Source organism: Seriola aureovittata, chromosome 22 (assembly GCF_021018895.1).
Source record: "Seriola aureovittata isolate HTS-2021-v1 ecotype China chromosome 22, ASM2101889v1, whole genome shotgun sequence".
NCBI classification, from domain to species: Eukaryota; Metazoa; Chordata; class Actinopteri; order Carangiformes; family Carangidae; genus Seriola; species Seriola aureovittata.
This window is the reverse complement of record NC_079385.1, coordinates 6,326,134-6,353,809: the sequence shown is the minus strand read 5'-3', so window position 1 is coordinate 6,353,809 and position 27,676 is coordinate 6,326,134. Positions and strand designations below refer to the sequence as shown.

At 40.7% G+C, this 27,676-nt stretch overlaps 1 protein-coding gene and 1 long non-coding RNA gene across 3 annotated transcripts in view; one reads left to right on the top strand and one right to left on the bottom strand.

Annotated features, from left to right (window-relative positions):
* The window catches only part of LOC130163318 (chemokine-like protein TAFA-2), a 62,403-nt gene extending 41,547 nt beyond the window's left edge, over positions 1-20,856 (top strand). The window contains exons 3-6 of one of the 2 annotated variants that reach the window (XM_056367441.1): positions 10,004-10,156; positions 15,418-15,542; positions 16,193-16,249; positions 19,974-20,856. In XM_056367441.1, coding sequence (XP_056223416.1) covers positions 10,004-10,156; positions 15,418-15,542; positions 16,193-16,222 — 308 coding nt within the window. In that variant the 3' untranslated portion in view covers positions 16,223-16,249; positions 19,974-20,856. Of the gene's footprint in view, positions 1-10,000; positions 10,157-15,417; positions 15,543-16,192; positions 16,250-19,973 lie in introns of both variants that reach the window. The other variant, XM_056367440.1, reaches the window with a different exon arrangement.
* LOC130163320 (uncharacterized) overlaps positions 1-27,676 on the bottom strand; it is a 91,644-nt gene that overhangs the window by 41,413 nt on the left and 22,555 nt on the right. The window contains exon 2 of the long non-coding RNA XR_008826462.1: positions 14,653-14,743. This is a non-coding gene — a long non-coding RNA (uncharacterized LOC130163320). The remainder of the gene's footprint in view (positions 1-14,652; positions 14,744-27,676) is intronic.

The window sequence follows — 27,676 nt, the reverse complement described above, 5'->3', positions numbered from 1 at the left end:
GGAGTTAGGCGGAGTCTGACACTGCCAAGATGGCAACAGCGCAGCAGCCCACTCTGAGCTTCAAAAACCGCTCTTCAGAACCCCATAGGTGACATCATGGAGGCTATGTCCATATTTATTTACAGTCTTTGTTTATAACACTGGCTGACTGTAGCATTAAACTACAGTCTCCAGAGATGATTTCATCACCAGGTTGTGTTGTCAGACTTGACAAAGCTCCACCAGAGCCTGAGGAGACATTACAACTGTTCTCACAGGACAGTCACTCTGTTTATCAGAAGAAAACTGACACTCATGTATAAAATGGGAGTTCCCCTTTGAGATGTCTACTCCAGCAGATATATGGAACTGAAAGCTTCGAGTTTCCAGCCATCCATCCAATCAGCTCTGTACAGAAACCAGCTGCAGGCTTGTTTGATTGGCTCAGCCCTCCAGCCAGGACAGCGTGACTTGCTACACTATAGTGAGGAAAGACGCAGCGCAGACGCCTGGAGGACAGTGGCTGCCACCTCTCATTTTAAAGGACTCACTGATGCCGCATCACAAATAAAATATCACCGTATCAAACGGGCGAGTCGTTGGATTGAGACAGCTATTCCAACAGTATGAGTCAAACTTGTCTCCCGCAGCCTCATTAAAAGTGTTGTCGAGTCGTCACTAGTAAACCCAGGGAGATCAATTATGGCAACTCAGCAACATTACTGGTAGCGGCCAACCTACGTTTCATCACCGGGAGTCCCACTGACAACACACCGCCTCAGGTAATTGGTGGTGTAAAAGGAAGAGCCGCTGCCGGACAGGCAGTCCATTTGTTAGCATGATAGAAACCGCGCATACCTCTCTTCTCTTTGTCGACCAATTAGAAGGGAGTGCGGCACTTTGATGCGAGTGGCTTTGATTGGCAGTGACCCCCCCCCCCCCCCAAACAAGACACTCATCATTTCAGCAGGAAGTGGATCAGAATAATCTCACTCGTATTCGATTCTTCTGTGATCGCCACCACAACCCCCTAATTTCCCCTGGGTGTTATTTCTGTTGCTGTAAACCTATTATCATTCAACGGATGAAATGAACCCAGAGCACATCTGAAGTACAGAAAATGTAGAAGATGAAGAAGAAGAAGAAGAAGAGGAGGAGAACTAAGCCTTCCCTCTGAGAAGCAGGGCAAATGTAGTTTATTTCAGCACTGAGACAAGTTGATTTACTGACGTACACATGAGCTTTGACCACTTTAAATAACCGGTCTGTGTCAGCAGAGACGGGATCATGTTGGCACCATCAAACATGCTTTTCTGCTCTCTGACACTTATGTAAATTCACTTTACTGCTCTGATTTATGAAGAAAGGAGGTTTGCCTTTGTGCTCTCGTGTCAGACTGATGCCGCCACAGAGGAGTCGGTCCTCTACCACGGTGGATGTTTACACTGCAAACTTCATAAGCGTTGGCGGTCACTCTGTTCACTTCTGTGTTTGTCCTGTACTGACCAGAGAGAGGAGTCAGTATGTAACTTCTGCAGCTGGGGGTCTCTCAATCAAAACAATATAAAGAATAGGCATCACTATTCTCCTGGTTTCTCCTTCAGTGTCAGTCGTTCAGGAGGTTTTTAACCACAGAGGTCTTCTCCTCTGCACAACAAACACCAGGTGATTATAACCAGTAAAACACTGAATAAAGTAGTTTCACATGCTTCGCTGACGCTGAACATTGGACACAAGACATCAGGGAAGGGCTGGGAGCTGAGAACGCTGCTAACCTTTGTTTCAATTGTTTCTCTGATACTTATGAACCAGGTCCCGTATTCACAAAGCATCTTAAGGCTAAAAGTAGTTCCGAACTTGCCGAGAAGTTTAGGAGAAACTCCTAAAAATAAAGTCCTAACTTTAGGACGCCTTTTTTTTTTTTTTTTTTTACTAAGAGATATTATCAAAGCCACTTAGCATTAAAAGAAACTCCCAAGTCTGGGAGACGTTAGAAGAAGTTGAGAGGACTCCTAACTCACTAAGACCACATCGCAAAGAGTCTTAAAAGCTACAGAGAAAAGCTGATATATCCACGAAACAATAAATGCACTGTGACCCGACGTCATAGGACAATTCATATGATTTCTTTTAGATGTTCAACAGCTGAGCAGAGAAATAAAGCAGCTTCACGGCAATAGCCAGTCTACCTGCTGTGATCGGTGCCAGAGATGGAAGCATATAAAAATGATTGCACCGTCACAAGACGACGAGGTATTCATAAACAGGAAAACAAAATCACACCACCAACACACAGGTTGTATTGGATGCTGCCTGTACAGCTGTAGACACTGTTGCACAGTGTCCAGGATCTACACACGAGTGTATGTACTGAATGGAGAGTGACCTGATCAGCTGTTTGACAGGATCATATTCCAGCTGGATGTCACCTGGTAGGGGACAGGGGAAATCTTCACACACCTCAACCCACAGCCAGGACCACAGCTACAGGTACAACGGGCTGTGGCTAACAGGCTGCCAGTTAGGTCATCTAGGACAGGTTCGTTTTTTTCCCATTTTTATAGTAAAATTAAATTCTCCCAGGTCGACACAAACCTGATCATACAGATGAATTTTGGAGAATGTATCACTTTTGTAAACAGAACCTAATTTGTTATTATTTCATTTGTATTTGTTTATTTCTCAGTGTTTTTTATTATTACTGAGGGATGTTGCACGTGCGTTTTCACAGACGGTCTTTCATTAACCAATCGCTGTGGTTCTTGCATGGGAGCTCGTCCAGGAAAATTGGCGTCAGCCATAGCAACAGAGTCGCACTCTTAGCTCAGGAGTTTTCACTTCTCCTTTCTGAAAGATGGTCTCAGCAGCTTTGTGAAGAGGACTTAGGAGAAAACTTTTAGTTAAAAGCTTTAAGCGTGACTTAGGAGTACTCTTAGTGGTAAGATAAAATGCTTTGTGAATACGAGCCGAATTATCCACAGAGGTGTCCTCCTCTCCATAACAAACCGACCAGGGGATTATAACTGGTAAAAAACAAAACAGAAAAAAGCGTTTCACTTTAAAGAAAAAAATAAATAAATAAAAAATCAGTGATTAACATTTTTGGCTACATTTGGCTTTTTCTGCCTCTGGTTAAAATATATAGTTGAAAACAACTGAGGTATGAAAAGTCTATCTTAAAAATGTGACTTCATACTGGATTAAAGTCCATTTTGATGCTTCTGGCAGACAACTACAACACTGAAGTACACACCTCAAAAAAATATATTACATAGGTCTTGACATTTTGACAAAAAGTGGAAAAGTTACATAATATACCTTTAACTTCAGAAATATGAAACTGACAACTCATGAAATCAAGAGTTTTACACTTAGTGTTTTGAATTATCTTCTGTGTGATTATTCACATAATGAACGAGTTGTGTAACAATCTACTTTCTAAAGAAGTGACGACAGTAATAGGGACACAGGTCCGCCGGATTTTATTAATGCAACACCTTCTGAACATGGTGCCTTTATGGTTTGTGGTTCCCGAGTGAGTGCGGCGAGTATATATTTTGACCTTCAAATTGAGTTAGCGTGATCCCCACAGACACATTACAGCCTTGAATTTCGGTGTCCACAATGGGAAACCACTTAGCAAGAATCAAAGCACACAGGTTTCTGAGGGGAACTTGAACCTGAGAGGTGTGAAACATATTTGATGGTTCACACTCTGTATTTATAGACAGGTAGCACTCAGGTAGTTTCAGTTTGTCTTCACAGGAGCCGCCTTTTTACTGTTGTAGCTGTTGCAGTGACGTCTGACCTTGACGTCTGACTTACAGTGCCGCCTGTGTTATATGCATCAAAGATTGTTACCTGCTCTGCACCTCACATTTCCTGCACTTTGTAATAAAAATGACGTATATGTTGCATAAAAAGCATCTTGCCAAGAAAGGAAAACTCTGTGTTCATCCCTGAGAGAGCAGTAACTAACAGACAGAGACACCAGTGTTCAGCCCAACTATCCATCCTCCCGCTCAGCTGTGTTGAGTCTGATTTGTAATTGTGGCTGAAAGATTGTGCTTTGAGAAAAGCGGCTCCTCATCTTTCGCTCTTCAAACTGCTACTTACAACGTAACAAACAGTTTGAGGGGGAAAATCTGTTCATCACTATTAACACAACAGTTGTACACCTCATTATGTAGGTTTGTACAGAGGGAATTACCGTCATCGTCAGCGATAATTCATCTATATGAGAGGCTGCAGTTCTGGCTGCACACAATACTGTGTACGAAGCAAATCAATGATTACATTATCATTCACAACAGCCTCATGAATGATACACAGTCTGCATCATGTGCAGTTCCCTCTCCGTCTCCTGAGACTCGCAGATTAAGCTCCTCGAGCAGAGTAATTTCAGTCCCGCACAGACAGAAAGGGGCCCAACTCGTCTCACTGAAAGACCCTGGTTCAAAGGATTCAGTGAAAGGACCAAGAGCCTGGTAAAACCAGAACACAGTCTGTGAACATCGTCAGCATCGAGTGTGGGAGTTCATACTGGAGTCAGCTCTCAGGATCTGATCCACATTTGATTCAGAGCTGCTCTTTCACTGGAACTGAAACATGTTGTGGTTTTACATAGGGTAATACACTGGACTATTCCTGTAACAGGACCAGTACCTTTAAGTCTCTGCTGGTTGCTTGGCAACCTCACAGTGAGGTGTCAGTTTTATATTTTGGTTTTCATAGCTTAAACAAATGAGAAGGTGATATTCAGCGAGCTTTACAGGTGCTGCTGCACGGGCTCTGTCACCTTTTTACAGAGCCTGTTTCCAGTTGTGCTAAACTAAGGTAAACTAAGCTTAGCCAAACTAACCGGCTGCTGTGATATGTCTTCTCATTTATCTCTCTGCCACAGATCAGATCCCTCAAAATGTCAAATAAATTTTGTGGTAAAAATCAGTAAATTACCTCCCTGAGGGTGGTAATGTTTTCACCTGTGTCTGTCTTTGTGTTTGTGTGCTTGTTTGCACTGATTTGAACCAAACCTGGTGGAGGGATGGGTCATGGTCCAGGGATGAACCCATTAAAGTTAAGTGCGGATCTGGTTAAAGGGGAAGATCCAGGAATTTTTAATCACTTTCCTCAACATTGCAAGATATTTAATATTTAATATTTCTTCTTGCTGCCACTCTAGGTTTAACAGAGCTGCTGCAATCATCAGATTTGCTCATGGGGCAAAGTTAAGTTCAACTTTAGTGAACTTTGATACATGAATTGACCAAAAGCAAACCTTTAAGGGAACAGAGAACCAGGGAATCCAAAACTGAGCCTCTCTTCTGATTGGCTGACTGATGGCGGGTCCAGGTGGGCGGGGGCTTAGGACATGACTGAGAGCGGTGGCTGCTTTGTTGTGACATCACAAAGTTACAGAAGTCCTGACGGTTGGTTTTCAGGCTCAGTTTCTGAATACAGGCTGTGTGCATTTCTCTGTGGACTGAGGCTTTGATACTTTCACAGTATTGATATAGAACCTAGACCTGATCTATAATACACATGGACATCTACTTTAATACAATATAGGACCTTTAAAATGATGTTAACCATCTATTGTCTGGACTGGTCCCTACAGAGGATGCTACAATTATCTTTTCCGAGCTGCAGTTTATAAACACTGTTGCCTGTTGGTGTTTATCAAACATAATAAATGGCTGTATTTCACTATCATGTCTGCCAGGCACAAAGTCACAGAACAGAGACTGGAAGTGTCTGATGAGACACAGACAGACCAAGAAACGTGCCGCCCAGACAGTTTACCTGAATGCAATTCCCACAATTCACTCTTGTGGTGTTTGCTTATCTTTTCATGACCAGAGGGATAGTTCCACTTCAGCCTCTTATGATAGTTGTATACATTGAGGACAAGGGGGAGGTGAGGCCCTTGCGAAATTTACGGAGCCCTACACAACTGGCGAAGTGAGCGTACAGGCCTTCCTGGCTCTCAAAAACACGTAGGCATCGATAAAAGGAATTGATAAACCCGGGCGTGTACGATTCTGATGGATCTGACAATTTGGAAGCAGTTCTCGATTCCCATCCCTAATGCGTCTTAGAATTCAGAGGTATGTCAAAATTAAGATGGATAACCTGTCGGCCATGAGGCTTTAACGTGAGAAATAATGCGTCATTTACTCTTATTATTATTACAGCACACTATATTGTACGTGGAAGACTGGCACATTAGCTGCACCAAGTATCATTGTTCTGTTTTTGACCTTTACCACATCAAATCAGTGGAAATCAGTAGACCTGTCAAAGCACACACTCACTGCGTTATATTTCATTTTGTACAGAACGAACAGTACGTTGCTGATCACTGCAGCTCTGCTAAAGACAAACATGTGATTCATGTGATTCAGTCCTATTTTTATGTTGCTGCTCAGCATCAGGCCTTGATTAGCCATGACAAGGTAAGTCATTTATTCAGGAATTAAAAAGACAAGTAAAAATAAATAATAACCACTGAGTATTCAGCCAAGCCAGAGTATAGATAGTAGTTTATCTTTGGTGAGGTTTTTTAGGTCCTGGATATATAAAATGTCTAAACCTGGACAATGAAACAATTTCTATTTGCATGACCCTCATTAAAACTTTTGATTTTTTTCATTTCAAAAAACCAGAATCAAACTGCAACCTGTTTGAAAGACACAAATTAAGTAAACACAACCTCAACAGCAGCAGCGGCAGGGACCCACAGCATATTTACAGCTGGACTGTGCGTTAGCAGGACACATTGATTACTGAGTGAAATGCTTTTGTGTGTATTTGCTGGCGGGGGAAGCTGAGCAGGCATCCAGTCAGAAACACCACAGCCTCAGTGTGAAGCTCGGCCTTTACAGAGACACTGGCAGCACTTCTCTCACAAACATCTGAAGCAGCTCAGCTTGCCACGTGTTTGTCTGTCACAGCTTTTATTGTTTGAGCATGAGAATGTATCCTGCTCCTGCGGGGCGAATACCTGCACTAGTTCTGATGTACGACAAAGGAAGTGGGGGGTGGGGTCATGTTAGAGCAGACATGGAAGAAATGGAACTCCCCTTTCCTGTTTCTGTCTTTTTGTTTTATATATTTGACTTTCTGTCCTTTTTCTACCTGCTGGTCACTTATACATTCAGTCGCCAGTCTAATAAAACAGTCCTGTAATAAATCATCCTTCATGAAGGTTATTACATTCAGTTTGAATTGATTTAAAGGTCCCATATTTGCACTTCTCCTGTGTTTTATTTGAAGTGTTGATCTGTAAGAAGATATATTTGCAGTTTTAAGAACCAAAAACCATCTCAATGTAGTTTTACATCTCCTCTCTCAGGATTGTCTCAATTCCAATCAGAAGAGAGGAGGCTCAGAGTCTCTCTTCTGATTGGCTAACTTTTTTCTGAGTGATCCAATAAAAATATAGCAGATTTCAGGTAAACACTCAGAAAAATCAAATCTTGCAAGTTGGATGGTGAGAGCAGTGACTGCCTTGTTGTGACATCACAAACTTACAGAAGTCCTGACGGCTGGTTTTAAGGCTCAGTTTCTGAATACAGGCTGTGTGCATTTCTCTGTGGACTGAGGCTTTGATACTTTCACAGTATTAATATAGAACCTAGACCTGCTTTATAATCAAACAACACATGGACATCTACCCCTATCGATCTTTAAATTTATGGTCAATTTGGATTGCTATATCAGTGAGAACAGGCTAAATAACAAACACCTCTCTGTATAATGCAGTAGAGTTCAGTAGCACCACAAACTACATCCTCCACCATGATTACACAGTTGAATCAACACCTGTTTAAAACAATTTCAACAAAAGCTGACTAAAGATTATAACCTTCATGAAGGGGGATTTATAACAGGTCTGTTGCATTAGACTGCATTAGTTTTAACCAGGTGTACCTAATAAACTGGCAACTGAGTGTAAAGCATATCAGTGATCCAACCACAGACAAGAGGGAGAAAAACATATGGTGTGAGGAATATTAGATTTCCAGCTAATTTAAAATGCTATGTTTTCAGTTTCTAAGAGAAAACACACACACACACACACACACACACACACACACACAGGTAAATCTCAGAGGTATTGTGATACTCAACAGTTCACAGGTTTAACATCATTCTGTCTCAGCAGATTCTCTCCGATAGTCTCAGTTGCTGCTTGTTCCAGTTGCTGGAAACTGATGGAACTAACTCATATAACACACTGATATAAAAGTGTAATTAACTGTGTTTAGCTGAGCTGCTACAGTGCAGACAGTTCGGACCAGTTTCACACAGTTATCGCAGATTTACTGTTTACCTCGGTGGCAGCGAGTATCTCTGCAGAAGGACACCTCATGAAAATGTCACATGCAATTAAAAGAGAATGGAGCAGCTCAGGCTCTAAATAATTCAGACAATGGAGCGTGATCTGGAAATTGGCTCCAAATACTGCAGCACTGCACTTTCCCCTTCACATATCTGCGTTCCAATCATTACCATCTCTCATACCTGAGTTATTATTTATTTAAAAGGCACCTTCTTTATTTCCGAACACAGTGATTAGGATTAAAAAAATGATGTTTATAATGTCTGATCCTGCTTAATTATCTCAACTACACTGCTCAAAGAGCTGCTAGCACTACAATCATTTTGGTTCCAGTGGAAAGCTTTATCATCCAATCAAGAACTTAAAAGGGACCATGATGACATCATCAGGGTCATCTCGGCTTCACCCTAAAGGGTACCCTGTAGGGTTTTCTAGTAAACAAAAAAGTTATTTTTACATTCAGTGTTTCTTACCACTACACTGTATATTCATCCTGTGCATCACTTAGCTAATAGCTCATTTTCAGCAGTCGTCTTCTTCTGCTGTTACAGGTGCACTGCTGTGTTTCTTTGTGCATCACCACCAAATGTTGATTCAAACCAAACATTGCTCCGTAGTGCTACTACAGCTTTAAGTCGCCTAATCTGTAATAAAAACTCTGTTATGAAAAGGGGTGTTTGGATTCAAAGACTTGGGGGTTTACCTGCAGGGAAGAGTCAGAGCATGGCATTATGGGAATTGTAGGTTCCAACCTTGACTTATATTGTTTTGAATCCTGATTAAAGGAACAATTCTGAGGCATACACTAAATACTTTTTAAGCAGTACAGTAATTTAGTGTAATCAACCAACCTTGCCTTGTTCACTTAATGTGTATGTGTTCTTAATTTCAAATTAATTCTACTTAATTCAGTCGCTTTAACTTGAGGTCTTCTCATTTAAAATGATGAGTTGAATGAATGAGCTGCTGACACTTCACTGACCTCATTGAATTAAGTTTTCAGAGAAACAAAATGAGAATATTAACAAACCTCCCAGCATGCACTGTTTGAGAGTTAAAACTCCAGAGACTTGTTTTTTTTTTTTTTTTTATATATAAACTGCTTCTGTGGCTCTTGAGGAGTTTTGTCAAGTCTGAGAAAATAAACCTTGATGATGTCAGCGTGATGTCATCAGAGTAATCCTGGCCTGGGCTCCGACACTACACATTTATAATAGAAAGCCTATGTCACAAAGTGAAGCTGTTCAGTTTGGATATTGACTGAACCAGCCATAGTCTAACAAAAAAAAATGTTGCATTATGGGAAATGAAGTCCCTTGTGAGTCACCCAACTTTATGGAAGTGGAGAATTAAATAGCTGGACCACCCCTTTAATTTCTAACAATGAAAACGGTCAGATTTAAAGACGATGAAGACCAGAAACGATACTTTAAGAATAAGTGTGTGCACAGACAGGAAAACTGAACCCTCTGATAAAAAGGACCTTTTAATGAAACTGCTTTCCCTGGTAATTTTTTCATTATTAAGACAGATGAGAGGGAGACAGAGCAGGCGATAGAGACCCAGGAGAGAGATTCTTATGGGACTCGATCCAAGGCCGGCAGAGTGGGTGTGTGGATGGGGGTTATAACTATTGCACCACTGCTGATTATTCCCTTTCTCCTGTCATTTCTCCAGCAGCTCACCATGTCCGTACAGGCACCTGCGAGGTGGTGGCGTTGCATCGCTGCTGCAACAAGAACAAAATCGAGGAGCGGTCACAAACTGTGAAGTGTTCCTGCTTTCCCGGGCAAGTGGCCGGCACCACCAGAGCCGCTCCGTCATGTGTAGATGGTACGCTGCAGCAGCTAAATATTTCATGGGTTATCTTTTTTATTTATTTTTTGCTGAGACTCCTTTCCCCAAATCTTGAGGATTAGTTTTGCTGAGATCATCAATATTTCAGAACTAACTACCCCCACTTAAGTGTAATTTCTGAGAGTCGCCGGCAAGGGACATCATATAATAAGAGCACAGTTTGTTGTCAGATCACAGCTGCAGGTATTTACACATTAACAAGTCCTTATGAGTAATAATGTGGTTTTTATTACTGCATGAATTCAAATATATTAATTTGACTTTAAGGGTTGCATATTAATGATCTAGGTTCATGGTCGAGCAGGTGCATTCAGGACGTGTGTAAATCCACTTCTGTTATTTTTACAGCAGAAAAACGTGGTTCACATGGTTCAAGAGGGTTGTATTTAGTTTCTTAATCAATCATGGGTGTGTTTTGGGTGGAATATGCCATAAACCAATGAGAGTGCCATCTCTCGTTGCCTTTAAAAGCCAGTTCTGCACCCTGTGTACCCGCCTATTTAGGTGCATATAACTCTCTTGATATTTTGCCCTTAACATAACTGCGCTGTTGACTTCAGACCAGGTTCTAACTGATTATTCGCTTTACACAATGTATCAACAAAGCACCTGACCACACCTCATCTTGAGACCAACATATCCCAACAACGTGGACAGGAAAATGACAAATGCGTCAGTCTGACACCAGCAGAGAAACTTGTGCTGTGCGCCGGGCGTCAGATAGGGCCCTGAAAATTCATACGCTCTGGGTTTTAATTATTTTCTCAATAAATTGTTGAGACTATAAAATGGCAGACGGATTAAAGTGTTCACCGCTCACCTGGCTTAAAGGCTCTGCAGGTGCACTGAAAAGCATAAAAGAGAAGAGCGTGACACACCAGAGTCTGAACTGACTCACACTCCAGGAATTGGCCCCAATGCAAAACATTTGTGTATCCTTGACACAAGATCATGCTCATGGATATTGTTGTTCCATTCCATGAGTGGACTACAAAGATGGAAGATAAGGGACACAATGTGCCAGACAAAGAAGTTAATATACTTTCCCCCTCACTTATATAGTTTCAACATGTCAAAATGCTCATCTGAGTCATCTTCACTTATTACTGTGTGTCTTTAAGCTATATAAGTAGTAGTAAGTTATTTGATGGATGTTGCCTCTTAGTTAACATACAGTACACGCTGCTCTGTCTTCTTGGTGGTGGTTGCTGGGGGTGCAAACTGTGAGGAAGCCTGCAGACACTATTCAGGGCTGAAAAACACCCCACAACTCCTCTGCATTTTCAGATTGTAAAATGGACCTGTTTTTAATTTACAAAATGATTTGTGTGTTATATTTACATTATAACAAATCAGGTAATGGAATCTGTGATGTCAAAAATAAAAAATCAGTTTTGGGGAAAACTATGAAATATTAATTAATAGGAGGTCTGTAGTAAATTATATGAAAACAAGCCTGTAGTAAAGGTTTGAGTATCCAGCAGTAGTAGCAGTCGTGGCTGGTGGGAGTAGTATCTCTCAGTATTAGCGGCTATACTGCCAGTACTTCCTGAATCTCCTGTCTGACTGAATGACATGATATTTGCCATCAGTGAATACTGTCTGCTGAATTCTGGCTCATGGACATTTTCTTTTATCACCTCTGAATGAGCGCGAAGCTGTCCACTGTAAAGTCAATGACTCGGAGGGTCTCTTAGCATGCTAATGGGTCAGACCCCGACTCGGCTGAAGTGGCTGCTTCACTTTGGTCTGAAAAGCGAAGGTTTCTGGCTAAACTCTGGACCCAATCATGTTTGACCTATTCCTTGACATTTAAGAATTGACATTTTCTGCAAATTAGAGCTGTGAGCCACCGGCCTCAGTTTAAAGCTCCATGGGTGATCTTAGGAAAAAATGATCAGCACTTAACCTTTTAATTATTCTTTCTTCTACAACCAGGGATTTACCTTTAGCTCAACTCTGTGAGACAATCACCTCTTCATATGAAGATAAATGAACCTCCAGACATTTGAGAAAACAAGAATCCATTTGAAATTCAGAAGATGCAGAAAATACCTGAAAGTTTTACTGAAAGTGTCTCAATCACATGGAGACTTTTGATTTAAATGCACCTTCTAGTTGGTGCTGAGAAAACACATTGTAATAAATCCAAAGAATACTTCTGACTTTTTATGCCCCTAGTTTTAGTGAAGGGATATTTACAGATTGTATCCTATAACTACATCATCATCATCATCATCATCAGTTACTCACAGAATCATCAGTCTGCCTCTGCATTCAGCCTTAGATCAGCATTAATCCACTGGACTGGAGTCAAAGTGGTTCACAGTTGAGGTCCAGAGGATGGATTCATTTTAACCTGATAAATGAGATCAGCTGATGAAAGGCCAAAGCTGCAGTACAGCAGCATAAAAATACTCCGTTACTCTATTAGTTCTGTTAGGAAACAACCTGCATTAAAAATGTATATCAACGTATTATTATCAAAATGCACTGCAAGAATTAAAAGCTAAAGTCAGTGTAATACTATAATGAATTATATTATTTGATTATTATTCCTGATGCATTAATGTGAAAGTAGCATTTTACTGTTGTAGTTGGTGGAGGCGGAGCTAATTTGAATTATTTTATATATGGTTGCTTAGTTAAATGTCCGACAAGGTTTTTTAAACTGATAACAATCCTAATTTGCAAAGTAACTAAATGAATGTGAAACAAATGTATTGGAGTAAAAAGTACAATATATTTTGTACTTCCTATTGTGTAGTATAGTGGAAGTTTAAAGTGGCATGCAATAGAGAAAGTATTCAAGTACTCACATTTGTACTGAAATAAGCATTTGAGTAAATGTACTTAGTTGCATTGGTCTATTTGAGTCATGAAGTTCACATAAGAAAGAAACACACACAGAGCATCAAAATGAAAATGTAATGTTACTATGACCTTTCCTGAAAATGTTTAATAAGATCAAATGTAGACAGTCAGTTACAAGAGACAGATTTTAAAGCTCTATATTTTACACTTTTCCTATGTTTTATTTGAAGTGTTGATCCATAAGAAGATTTATTTGTGGTTTTAAGAACCAAAAACCATCTCAGTGTAGTTTTACATTTCCTCTCTCAGGCTTCTCTCTGGAGTTTTAGCAACAGCAGGTCGGTGAGCCAATCAGAAGAGAGGAGGCTCTGAGCCTCTCTTGGGGCATAGCTGAGAGCAGTGACTGTTTTGTTGCGACATCACAAAGTTACAAAAGTCCTGACAGCTTTAAGGCTCAGTTTCTGAATACAGGCTGTGTGCATTTCCCTTTGGACTGAGCGGTTTGATACTTTTACAGTATTAATACGTGGAAATCTCACTTTATACAATATGGGCCTTTAAGGATTGTCAAATTGATTCGGCAGAGGCTTTTAGTTCCTGGTTTTGGTCATAATCTAAAAACATACACGGGTCTTTTGGCCAATAAATCTTCATCAAATCAACTTTTTAAAAATCTACCATCAGTATAACAAGTAATGCTCCCATTGACAATTAAACTGAAATTGATGTGTAAAATTTGTGAAGTGCTCCGTTAACTGCAAAATTACCAGTGAACTAGAACTACATGACGACACACTCTACATGCTTTGGCCACAATCCAAAGACACTCAGACTGTGATCTTCACTGCAGGCACATGGATGTAATTAAGGCATTTCTCCATTTGATTAAAAGATGAATGACTCGATTTTACATAAAACAGTTAATACATCAGCTCACACCACTCATTGTGTTCTAACAGGATTGAGTCGCGAGCCCTTTAAATGTGAAAAAAACATCACGTCTGATCATTTATGAATAAGAGCTCAAGGTCAAAGCAAAGCCGTATAGGAAATTTTTACTGCTACAATAAATAAAATAAAATATGAATCTATTTTTTGCTCCCAGATGTTTTCAGCCTTTGTGTTTTTAAAGCATCATTAACTGCTCAGTGAAATGTATCCCCTGCACTTTATCTATGTTTGGTTATCAATACTCCCATTTCATTTCACTGGAAACCTCTGTGGCTTTTTAATAGCCGCTGCTGCACCACCACCACCATCTGCTCGCAGTTGACCTGATGCACTTGTTACACCGCACTGCTGCTACAACCACAGCTGTGAGATACAGAGTGATTCCCTCTTGTCATAAAGAATCCATTCTGTGCAATTTACTCCAGTGAGGCTCCGGAGTTACATGTGGATTATAATAACCAGCTCTTCATTAGGAAGAACACTAATGCTGGTGGAGGGGGAGGTGGAACATAGATAATGACCTCTGTAATGCATTTAAATAATGTGCTGTACGATGGAGTAGCAGAAGTTTAATGCTCTCTCACTGCGGCGGATCAAGACCTGAAGCTTTTTCCCCTTTTCCCGTCTTCAACATGCATTTGTGTGGAAAGGCTCAAAATAGAGTTAGTGAGCGTTGCCAGTCAAAAAGCAAATGTTACATCACTTACCTCAGACAGCTGTCAAAAATGTGACACGGCGTGTTTGAGGAGACGCCTCATATCAGACTCATAACATCATGGAAATGTGGAAAATCTTGTCCTGAAATAAATACAAAGAAAACAAAGTCATCTAAATGATCTTTCTGCAGAGGTGCAGAGTTGAGCATGAAGCTGAAGGTGAATTGATTTGGTGCCTATTTTGCACAACAACATTCACGGAAAGGTAGGCTAACATAAGCTAACATAAATGTCAGATGATGTTAACAGTAACATCTTTTTAGGGAAAGTCTGTGAAGATATAAATAGTTGACATCCACAGGAAACAACACAAAAAATGAAAGTAACGCTAACGTTACATCCACAGTCATTAATGATGCTACGTTAGCTTGTTGTTTTGCGGATGTTGGCCTGTCTGTGTTCATGGTTCGTCCTGAACTGTTTTGTTGCTTCTTTCTTTTGCAGTTTGCTCCATAAATCAGAACTGGTTAGGTTAGGTAGGATGTAGGCTAATGTTACTGGAATATGTGATTCTGCTAATTAGCCCAATGGGTCAGGCACTATTTAACCAATCAGACACAGGGTGTGATTTCACAGATGCGTTCAGGTCTTTGAATTACACTTTGCATTTCAACAATAATTAGTTATCATGCGTTCGTCTGTCCCATTGTCGTTTAGGTTTTATTGTAATACATTTAATAAATGAACACTAGCATGACGGCTACAGACGATAAGATTAATTTTTTTCATTTTTTGACCTCCATTCTTGTCCGCTAGCCTCGATAGTGGAGCAGAAGTGGTGGTGTCAGATGCATCCGTGCCTTGACGGGGAGGAATGCAAAGTCCTTCCTGATCTGAAGGGCTGGAGCTGCGCTACAGGGAACAAGATCAAAACTACAAAGGTAAGTTTGAGAGACAAACCTGTCACTGTATTGTATTCAAACCTGTTGAATCTGACCTCACACACTAGCGACTCTTCAAAGTCAAGAGGCTGTGGCTTCTGTTACAGTCACCTGCCCCGCCTCGACCCTAAAAACAGCTAATGTTTGCAGTCGGTTTCCGGACCCCCAGGGGCCTGTAATCAATGGGCTGCCATGTCTCCTTAGCACTTTCGGGCCACTTTGAGCAGCCAAACTGGCCAATTACTCACTCCAATTACTTGCTTTTAACGTTGTAACACGATGCCCATATCCTTCACCGTGTTATGACGACCCGTGGACTTCAGTTCTGCCTCTCTCCATGTACTTAATTATTTAAACTGCCCGCACCACACCTGCTTGGAGCCAGGAGCCTGGAGCCTGGGGCTATTGATTCAGGGACTTGTCGGGACCTCAGAATGGGATATATATATATATATATATATATATTTTTTTTTTTTTTTCTTTTCTTTTTCTTTCTTTAATGAGTCCAGGCCACTGAGACAAGCCTGGATGTCTGGTGATGTTTGGAAAAAATGTTTTGGTAATTATCAGGTCTTGATGACACCTTTACGTATGAAAGCTGAACATATCTTTTCTTTTCTTGTCTCTTCTAACATGGATGACTGGAAAAGATTTCCGCGGACAGAGACCAGCTTTGGTAACGTCAGATGCTTCACAGCAGAGTCCAGGTAATCAATCTGTTTGTATTTGAAGTTTTAACTTGTCTTCATTCTTTGTGGACCAAACATCCAACTGAACAATACAGAAACTCCCAACAGGGATCATTACTGTGTCTCAGTATTACTTCATTGTACAAATAGAACATTTGCATATCATTTACTGTGTGGTGTTCCCTCCCGTGTCAAATGGTATTATTAACCACGTTTCCCAGTGGTGTCAGTCCTCCAGAGACAGAAAGGAAGAGTGAGTCGGGGTGTACAATCCACAAAGACAACAAAAACCAGTTCAAAGCATCATCACCACCCAGCGGATTCATCTCGCACACCTTTGAACTCAGCGAGAGAAACAACTTTCTAAAGTTTTCGAATCTTTCTGCAAGCTGAAGCAGCGGGGGGTCACCCTTTCTTCAGATGGGGGGGGGGGCACCACATAAACCCAGAACCTTCAACTACACTGACCTCTATCACTCTGAACCAGAAACGTTTTCAGATGCACTGGAAACACCTCGCGAATTCACCGTGTAAACAGTGCAGTGATTGGCTGCTGAAAGTCCCAGGACACAGCGGGGAAGACAGGTCTTCAAACAGAGCCGTGGTGTTTATACGCTTTCAACCCCCAAACGGCAGCGAGGGGGTAACAGCTGAAATCGTGTCTTTTGGACTCGTTAACACAGGAATCCTAGAAAGCAACGAATCCCATAAACAGTGTTTATACTACAGCGGGGATAAGTGTGAATAAAGATCTAATGTTAGCAAGCACAGCTCTCTGTGTACAGAGCACTCCTGTTCACAACACTGTTTGTACTGCTTTTAACGATGTTTTACCAGACTCACAGTTCAGTCTGAGCAGATGAGGAAATCTATAGCGTTTTGCTTTCTTAAAGTTGCATTAAGGAGGATTTTAAAACTTGATGCAGTTTTAATTGCACCTTCCAAATTATTCTGATGGAAAATTGTAGTAAAACGAGAAACTGTACTTCACTGTTGCTTTCAGGTCATTCATTTCTGTCTGGTGTTACTGTGATATAATAGACAATCAGACAATAACAAAAAAAAAAGGAAAAGAAAAGAAAAAAGAAACATATTAGTCTACATTGCTCTAATTAAAATGATCACAAAAAGACCCTAAAGCTTTGATATGAGTCCACTTGTGTCACACCACAGAACTTTCTGGGTAGTCAATCCTTCGAACGTTCAGGGCTCAACAACGTGTAAACTCTTGTTGCCACCCGGGGCAGTAAAAGAGAAAAACCTTGAATATTCAGTGACAGCAGACTCAATTCCTCTCAGAGTACTGTTTGTCCTGTGGGTGTGTTAGCAGCAGATGCAACGTTACATCTGCTGCTAACACACTTGCAGGATGTCATAATAACAAGGCGTGTCTGACAAATGAATCCTGAATATTTTCCCCACCTACCGTCACGACCCTCTCGCCTTCCTGCTAATCAGCTAAATTTCTATGCTACAGTTAAAATGAATGTGTAGCGACGTCTCTCCTACTGATTTCCCTCCAGAACAGTCACAATACGTGTTGATTACCTCCGACAGTAAAGCTTCATTTGGGTAAAGGTGACTCTGCAGTGTCCCTGCTTCCTGTTTTTGCTGATTTTACGGACAGATTCTCACATTTAAAAAAAAAAAAAAAAAAAAAATTTAAAAAAAAAATCTTGCCTAGTGCAGCTTTAAAATTCTGTGAAAATCTCAAACTAGTAGTTAAAAAAAACAAAGCATATTGCTGAGAAGGACACTGCAGTGTGCCAATTACACGGCTGAATTACACAAACACGAGCCCATGCACCTGCTGTGTTAAATCTTTCAGCCAACCTTACTTCAGGCACTGAAAGGAAATGAATCCTTTGCCAGTTAAATTAGCACTTGTCAGCCACCAATTAAACGAACGCAACACCCACTGAAGACTTGGTTTTCCTGTCTGTATTTTTAGCATTGTTTCAGACAGTCATTCAAATGACTGTTAATGATCCCCACAGCACCCCACCCCTGAAGTGAGACGCAGAGTATATCCATCTCTGAAGACGTTCTTCTCCTCTGACAGAAAGACGCTCCACTCTTTGTCTGTTCGGCGTGGAATTATTCTCAAATTAGTCCCACATTAATCACAGTGGCAGCTCAGAATGTAAAATGGCTCTGTAAAGGGGGGGAATTTATTGCAGGCTGTTCAGCGACCAGCAAAGTGCTGCACCAACCTGGATTTATGGGAACTCTTTAGCCTGTGTTTATATGATTATGCAGGTTTTCTTGTGAAGTGATGGCCTGATGGTTTCCGGATTGTTTTTGCTTTTCTGCATAATTGAGGATGATTTATAAGAAGCTGTGCAGTGCCACGCTGCCGCTCTGCCCTGTTCGGTGTCAGGCGATCCATTCATGAATTAATCTAACCACGCTGTCAGAGCTGTCTGTTTCCTATCAAGAGTTCAGCATCGATAATGGAGCCTTACAAGTTCGGCGCAGCTTCCCTCAGTCCGTCAAACGTACGTGGCAGCTGACAGACGTCTGGAATCGATAGCGGACGTCGTTATGAAGGTTGTTATGTTATGTTCCTCGAGAGTCTTTCCCAGAATGCACTTTTTGGAAGAGCAGAGGAGCTGCCAGTCAGACACCAGGCTTCATGACAGGCAATTTAATCTCAAGGAGAATGGAGGTCTTCAGAGTATCTGGCAGCATCGGACCAGGGGAGGAGTGTGGAGCACGGTCCCCATCCGCAGAATCATTTATCCTGAACACTGTAGAACAACCGAACTGGTAGATCAATACGCCGATGGTTCAAGGCCAGTCTACTGCACGTCCGTTGGTTCTGGGATGACACTGAATCTGAATGAATCCCTCAGGTGTCTCTGACCTTTACACTGGATGTTGCCTTTCACCTGCTCAGACGTTTGACCTGTGTAGATGTGAAGCTGCTGCTTGTTGAGGAGCTGATAACGTTGCTGTCAAATGCAAATAAAATCTTTATATTATTTTACAAAATTTACAAAGTTATTTCCTGTTTTTTTTTCCTTCTTCTTTTTGCACAGTACAGCACCTTATAACTCTGGTTTCAAAGACACATTACAAATAAAGTTTACTTTTTTTTTTATTACGTAGAATTCATTAAATGGCTGAATTAAAATAAGCTTTTCCCGCTAACATCATCAACCAATGGACAGATTTTTATGAAAACTACAGTGAGTATTCATAGTTCCCAGAGACGGAACCTTAAAGCTGCTATAATCAATATTTTCATGGATAAAATACTGTTTGTATAATCAATCACTTATGCAGTTTCCCTTCACTGTTGGTCCCTATCTGTCAAGAAGCACCTGTTTGCTACAGTGTTCACCATGTGACGTCTGTGTTGACCAAAAAAGATTGAAACCTTTATTCTTATTTTTCCTCACAGTGTTTTTTTCTTCACATCGACATTAAAAGTGAAAGAAAAAGGTCTCAATGCCGATTAATAGATCTGATTTTATAATTGTTTCCATCAGTGTGGGCGGAGACTCGTGTCTTTGTGCTCGGATCATCTGTTGCTAACGCTGAGTTTTATTAATGCAGGTCACGCTCTCTCTCTCTTTCTGCTCATCCACGGTATCTGTCCATTGTTTTAATGGTGTTTTATCACTCGCACATTATGCAGAAGATATCTGAACACATGGAGATGTGGTGTATTACATTAAAACACACGCTGCCGTAGCTTTGATTTCATTTTATTTTAACCCGATTTTCTTCTTCGCAGGTGAATCTACAGTTCTGGTCTTTGTTAGATCATCAGAGGAGAAGAGAGTAATAATGCAGAGGACCTTTCTGTAAATAGAGACTTCCTTTCTTCTGGACCGCAGTTTATCTTTGGAAAACTCTGAATGCTTCTTCCTGAACTCTATGGACATCTGAAGAGGAGTAGATCCTATGAAATGGTACTGATCAGTCGACGCTTCTTCTTTGAAGGACTCCATGTGATTGGCCCTACCGGACGACAGGATTTACCCTCTGACACTATACTGCTCGTAGTGGAATACAATGGTGAACTTTGCCTATGTGTTAATTTGTAGAGTCTTATGTTCTTTACAGGGGATTTTGCATCACAAGTTGACCAGGGTGAACAGCAGGTCGGTATGTTGTAAGCATCACAACTATTCATACAAACTGTGACTTTGTTTTAAAATCGGTCAATTGTGACAAAATGTAGTTTCACATACGGATGAAAACATGCGGCGAGGCGGCGGATATTCAGGGTGATTTTCAAAGAAATACACAACCACATTCATCGCTACGTCACTCATATTAAAAGGACTGCTGAAGTTCTGCAGAGCTGTGTCAGGTGTAAACTGATCAAACCAGATGTTGACAGACACACGGCTGGATCCAGTCCTGGTTTATTTGAAAATCACTCTGATTCTGTTTGTGTATCACAGCTCTGAGTTCAGACTCTGGACAACAACAGTGTAAATGAAAACTGGGTGACAACAACAACAACAACAATAACAACAACGTTCCCACAACTGTTTTCAACTAGTTCCTCCAGTATGATTTAAATTTGGTCACCTCAGTAGGTATCGCTAACACTCCCTCTGTCTGTGTAAGTGATGACATCAGTAATAAACTATGATTGTGTAACTAAAGCCTTGTGTCAGATATCACTGCACATCACGTCCACGCACCACAAGTGTGCAGTAAAGCACCAAACATCAGAAGAAGAACTGTGTTTTACGGCGGTATCCGAGTTTAGCTTTACTGCTCCTCTTTTTTCATTTTCTGCATCGTGACAAATGTGCTAATAGTCGATTACATTTCCACATGGATCACTTCAGAGCCGTCCTGCTTTATGACACATTGTTTAAGTGGTAAAACATTTACTGACATTGGTTATTCTTGGCTTTTAACAGGAGTCTCCGTCTGTTTTTCTCAGTAGTAGTTTAAAGTCATGTGGCAGTGACTGGGGGCTGCGGAGGGATGGATGGATGGATGGATGGATGGATGGATGGATGGAGGTTCTACTGAAAAGAATAGTCCAGATGAGAAATGAACATGAACTAGTTTAAGTGTGAACTTTCATAACACTGTACATTGCCCTAAATATTCGGAAGCCCTGAATGGCAAGTTAAATTTTTTTCTTTTTTGTTATCTTTCATCTGTGAAAACAAGCGCTAAGAGGCAGGGAATAAAGAAAATAATTAAGACCCCCCCAATCCCCTAAAAAAAAAAAAAAAAAAAAGAAAAGAAAGAAGCGAAAAAAAAAAATCCACTTCATTCTAAACACAAGGTAGATATAATGTGTGTTAACAAGTTATGTAACATTACTTCCTTCTTCCTTCATTTGGCTAGAAATGTATTTTAATTTGCAAAGGCTTTCTGCCAGGAAGATTTCAGGAAGTCAGAAATAAGCTTTGATGGAAGAACCGATCACATGTAGGACTTTTAGCTCAGAGGCTGGAGGTACGAGTCTGATGTTTAGCTTTGGTTTTTTTTTTTCATCTGTGAAAACAACCCTCAAGAGGCAATGAAACATTTTTTTTTTTTTTGCTTTTCAGGGCTTCCATATGGATATACTGTCGGCGGTAGGATTAACAGGCAGCTGATGTATGTTGGATGCTGCTTATAGTTTTGGAAATAATAAGGTTAGGGGCTAATTGAGTGAAACTTCTTCCCCTCCTCCACATATTAGAAAACGCTCATTTATGTTTTTAAGCCCAATAAACTCGTAGACTCGTAAGATGTAAAATATCAGTTCTTATTTATACAATGGATAAAAATAAAATGACAGCCCTGACAACCTCACACAGGGTTTGGAGATTTGTTAGTATTTAGAAAAACACACAGGAACAGTGAACATTTAATCCCAGTGTTTCATCAAAAGATTTCAATAATTAATGAAGGTATCTGCACTGTGCTCTGAGCCGATCTTTAATTCTGAGTCCGGTCTATATTAACTCATATTAACATGGTATATTAACGGGTTAAGTCAGGTCCAGCTTTGAATTAGAGATAACTGCAGGTAACAGATCGGTTCAGGTTCAGGTTTGGAGACTGGACCTGGGCAAGTGAACTGAAGATATTCTTATTAACATGTTTTATTTCTTTGCGGCAGATAGGATGGATTGTTTTGTCGTTACTGATTATATGGATACACACAAAAATAGTTTGAACTTTCAGTACAAAATGTCCTGACAGAAGTGACGGCGGTCAGGATTAGATGATCTTACCGTTTGAATATGTCTTGATTATTACTCACATTATTTACTGTTAGGTTCTGACTGATCCTGTCCACATGTCAGATTGCAATATTTAACACTGCTGGACTGTCCATGTGTAAAATTACACACAACAGGGACTGGCGGATGAAACTGGATGTTCAATCAACCGCGCGCAGAAGAGCCGCCTTTCCACAGGTGGTTGTGGGCAGCTCTCTCATCACATAGACCCGCAGCAGGATTTAGACCTGTGAAGGATTTTGTTGGTGACGTTTTTCCTCAGTCTCAAACATTTTGGTGCAGGGTTTCATTCAGTGGCAGAAAAGATCGAAAACCCCCTGAAAAGGTGTTTTATGATTTTGGAGTGGTCTGTGTGTAGTAGTATGTATAGAAGCGTGTGATCCGCCGCTGACCGCGCACGTCCTGGACTATGACTGCTGTGCATGTAAATCGATGATTTCATGCTTTTAATGCTGAAAGAATAAAGAAATCTATACTCAGACACACCTCCTGCATCTTAATATAATCCAGAAACTCTATATATGCAATAAATCTGACTGTAAAGCTTCTTGCAGTATATTTAGGTGTTGTTGGTTCTGTGTCAGAGAGGTGTTGACTCAGCTGGTGACTGTGTTTACAGGACTGATTTCGACAGAAAGGTTGTGATGGTGGATAAAATGTCATTGTTAACCCATTAAGACCTAAGGCGCCCTCTAAAATAAAACGTTGACTTGATGTTCACTAAAACCTTTATTGCTCAGACTCGGAAGCAGATAGAAACATGAAATAGAAACCATCTGAGAGCTTAAACCTCTGACTTGCATTGTAAATCATTGCCTTTGCCCTTGAAACTGGATATGGCTGAAAAAAACAAGCACATTTGCCTGAGAAAGGCTGTGAAATAAAAGGTATTAGTGACAGATACTGGCTGGCCAATCCTCCCCCTCCTCCTCCTCTTCCAACATGTCTCACGCTGGGCCTTGGCTAACTGGTTAGCAGCTCAGCAGGTTGAAATCAGTGACTGAATCTTCTAAGTCGTTGTTTTTGTCATTTTCTTCCAGCTGTAATCTGCTTCAATATCGCTCCCCTCTCTCAGGTCGTCAGCCATTGACTGAACCACAACTTTAAAAACTTTTTTACGCCAAAAAAAAAAAGAAAAACATTTCCCATGATGGATTTTGCCTTCCTAACCTGAATTTCAGCGAATCCCAATGCATCAGTCACATCTTAAAAACAACAAAATCATATACTACATGTGTACATCTCATCCAGTCTCAAAAGGTTAATATTAAAACCACCAACTGTGACATCACCAGGTATCTGAAATAGTTCAGTCAAAGCCTTGATGAAATACTACGAGGCACCTGCAGCGGATCAGATGTCATGTCTGACGATGCGTCGTGTCTCACAGCATCAGTGAACGATTCTATCACATGTATAAAAGCAAGACTGTCGCTGTGCAAAATTTACCATCAACCTTTCACGGCCAAACCAAATGTTTCAAGTCACCTGACGACTTGATGCGCGTTCAGTCAACAATTCCAACTCCCCACTAACATCATGGTCGTCGACGAGCTCGTCACCTCAGAAGGGAGGCTGAGCTTTATCAAATCAACAGCCAAACATCTGAACGAAGCCCATCCTGAATCCTGTTATCACAGCGGCTGAAATCACAGTGTGGAGTAAAGTGAAGCGTTCTGATGTAAATCAGCAGGTGAAACGGTCACTTTATTTTGAAACGCAGAGACAGATCAATACCTGCTTTGTAGTTTCCTGTTAAATTGTTTCAGATGGTCTTTTTTTTTCCCCCGTCAACAGGAGCAGCACCTCCTGTTATAATCATGTTGACCCAGTCTGAGTCTGTTTTCTGTGAAAAATGAAACAAGCCTGTGGATAATGACTATTTTTTCTTTGTCCTCGGGGAGGGGAAATGATTCAACATAGTCACTGCAGTTTGGCAACAATTTTTTAGCCAGATCGGAGGAAACAGCAGGTTGTTTCACCTGAGGCAACCCAGACTTTAAGCTGCTCAAATCTAAATTTGATATCAAATCATCTGGGCTACAGGAATACATGTCTTATTTTCTACCTCTCTACCTGGCATTGATGATGCTGTAACCTTGGCCTCTGTACAGTTATTATTTCACAACCACTTGTATTTCTGATGTGTAACATCGAAGATGCTCTTGGTTCGAGTTGTTCTGGGACAGTCGTGAGCACATAACAATGGTGGGTGTAAAACATCAAACAGCAGAGTTGAGAGTCTTGTGTGTTGCAGTGATCAGGGTTACCGCTTTTTTCTCATTTTCCAGGACATTTTCAGTGTCTCACTCATATGACGGACAGGAATCACAGCATACACCAGTATGTTCCCATCTGTGGAAGTCTGATTTAAAATAATACAGCCCAAACTCTGCTATACTTATCTATGAAATCATCTCTTACGTGTTTAATTAATTATGAAATTATGACAAACTGATCGCAACAAATTTAATACAACTAAATCTACAATGATAAAATGTACCATTATTATCATTATTCATTTATAAACTGACACTTCTTTCTCACGAGTTATATTAACCATTAACCACACCCTGATTACTGATAACTAAACAGCAGCCTGTAATTTTCCTTACTGACAAATCTAGACTAAATGTGCGATTCAAAGTTGAACTTGCTCAGATTATTTTCTGCCGCTGGGTTAAAGTTAAACATTTCATGTCATATTATGGTCTGTTTTACCTTAACAATGCAACATGGGGTTTGAAGTGACGCTAACAAAGATGCTAGGAAAGTAAAAAGTGCTGTTAGCGAGTATTTAGCCGGTGTTTGACTAACATACAGTTGGGCTTCCATTCATTGTTCTGACCCTGGTTTCACATTTAATATTATCCAACTGTCAGCAATGAACCAACACACCAACACGCATTTGAAACCTTTGCTCCACCAGAGTTGAATCACAAACATTAAACCTTTAGCTACAGGCAAAACAAGCTAGCTAGCTAAACAGCCCATAACCCATTATTCAACTGTTTAAAACAAGTTGGGAAGAATATGATAATTTATAAATTACGACAGTGAGCAGCCAACAGTGAGCTTGTGTATAACGTACATTACATTCTTGAGAGTTTAAATCATCCAACCTGCAGTATGTGATGTGACTTCGGGATGCGTTCACAGCATTGCCAAACAAAACCGATAGCCTCTTCAAAATGACTGTCGTCCATAAACTAGCCTAGCATTTGATCGTCCACATGATCCTGAACATAACTTTGCTGCAATATAACAGAATGTTGAAATGATTTTCCAGGACTACACAATATTTTCCAGCACATTTTCCTTTTTCTCTCATTTTCTATGTGTTTTCCACAACTGGAAAACTGGTCAACTGTTTTCCAGGATGCGTGGGAACCCTGAGTGATGGATGATTAGAGAAGATTATTTACTCCCTGCAGCTTTAAGTGACAGAGAAACACTGACACTCTGCTGCCCTGACAGCCTGCTGCTGATTCCTGTCTTGTTTGAAACCCTCCTATCCATCTCACCTTCAAATTTCCCATTATTAGACATAATTCTGTGGTCTAGATGAGCTGCTCTTAAATGATTTTAGCTGAGGACCCCAGTGAAAAATTAGCTCTCATTGCTCTGGGAAACAGGCTTATTAAAATATTTCATATCCTTGCCATAAAGGGACTCAACAGCAACAAACCTGTAAGTCAATTTGGATCTCAACCCACAGTTTAAGAAGTGGTGAATCCTGATTACTGTGGAGGATTTTTCATGCTTTTTTGTTGCAGTGCTGACGCCTCTCATTTTTTAAAAATGTTTCTCTTTGGGGAAATAACAGGAATAAAAAAAATGTTTCCAGAACAGAAGTGATGTAATCGAGAGGTTCTTCAGCTGCAGACAGACACAGAGCTGGGAGGAATGGGATACTGCTCTTGTTTTTTGAGTTTTTGTTAAAGGGACCTTGGTTTTCAGACACTGTGCACTTGCTGTAGACACTGTTGCCAGTCAAACATAGTTATTGTGAATGACTGTGTTTCCCAGCCGGCTGTTCTTTTCCAAACATGGAGTCTGTGACGTGTTTCACTGAGAGCTGAAGACAAGTGCTGCCTGAAGCGTCTCTCTCATGTTCGATGAGGAGCGAGCGCTTCAAACATCGAGCTTCCCTCTTCTCTACATCCTTTGGCAAAATGACAAACATTCGCTGTGAATCAAAAAGTTTGTAACACCGCTGGCCCTGGTGTGTCGAAACACATTTCCAGGGTCACTGCCAGACTCCAGGTTGGTATCTGAGTCACTTCAGAGGAGTTGGGGGAGCGTCCGGAGGGCGGGGGAGTTGAAAACAGAAAATCTCGCTTTCAAAGCTTTGATTTCTTTCAAGAGATTTAAATGAAGTAACGGCAGGCAAGTGTCTCTCTGTCTCTCTCTCTTTTTTTTTTCTTTTTTTTTTTGCTGCAGTCATTACAAGAGCACATCAAAGGAATCTCATCCTCACACCATATGCTGTATAGTTTCATAATCTAATGAGGGTTTTGTAATTACACAGTCCACCAGGGGAACAGAGCTCATCGATTCCTTGGGAAAAGAAATTTCATTACACAGACCCACAGTAAACCATCGATTCTATCAACAGCTTTGTACTTTAATTTCATTTAATCGTGTTACATAACAAAAGGACTCGTCAGAGTCACATGTTACAGAGAGAATTACTGATGTGAATGTAAATCACGCTGATATGGAGCCTTCCAAAACTTTCCAGGCAGGAAGAGAGAAGTGAGAACGTGTATGAATGTATGTATGTATGCGCCTCACATGCGGTAATAGGAATTCCTCTGATGCATCCATCAAGACATCAAATGACAAATGAGACACTTGCCAGAGGAATTATTTACATATTTCTACTGGTATAGAAAAGGCTACAGCTGGTAAGATTCACTTCCCTCTGCCGTGTATTCAAATCCTTTCAAGTAAAGCCTGGGAACAGTCTGATCTATCCATCCATCCATCCATCCATCCATCCATCCATCCATCCATGAGCCTGATACAGTAGTTGCCGCACAAACGTAGCAGCACTAATGTTTTTTTTAACCACATGGGTGTTAAAAGAACGAGCTGTAAACACAACAATGACATATCATTATCATTTCTTTTTAAGTTGACATGGCATTTTAAAGTACGTAGTCGTCTCTCTACACGTCCAGCAGACATGGAGCAACATTAGCTGCTGCTGGAAAAGAGGCTGATG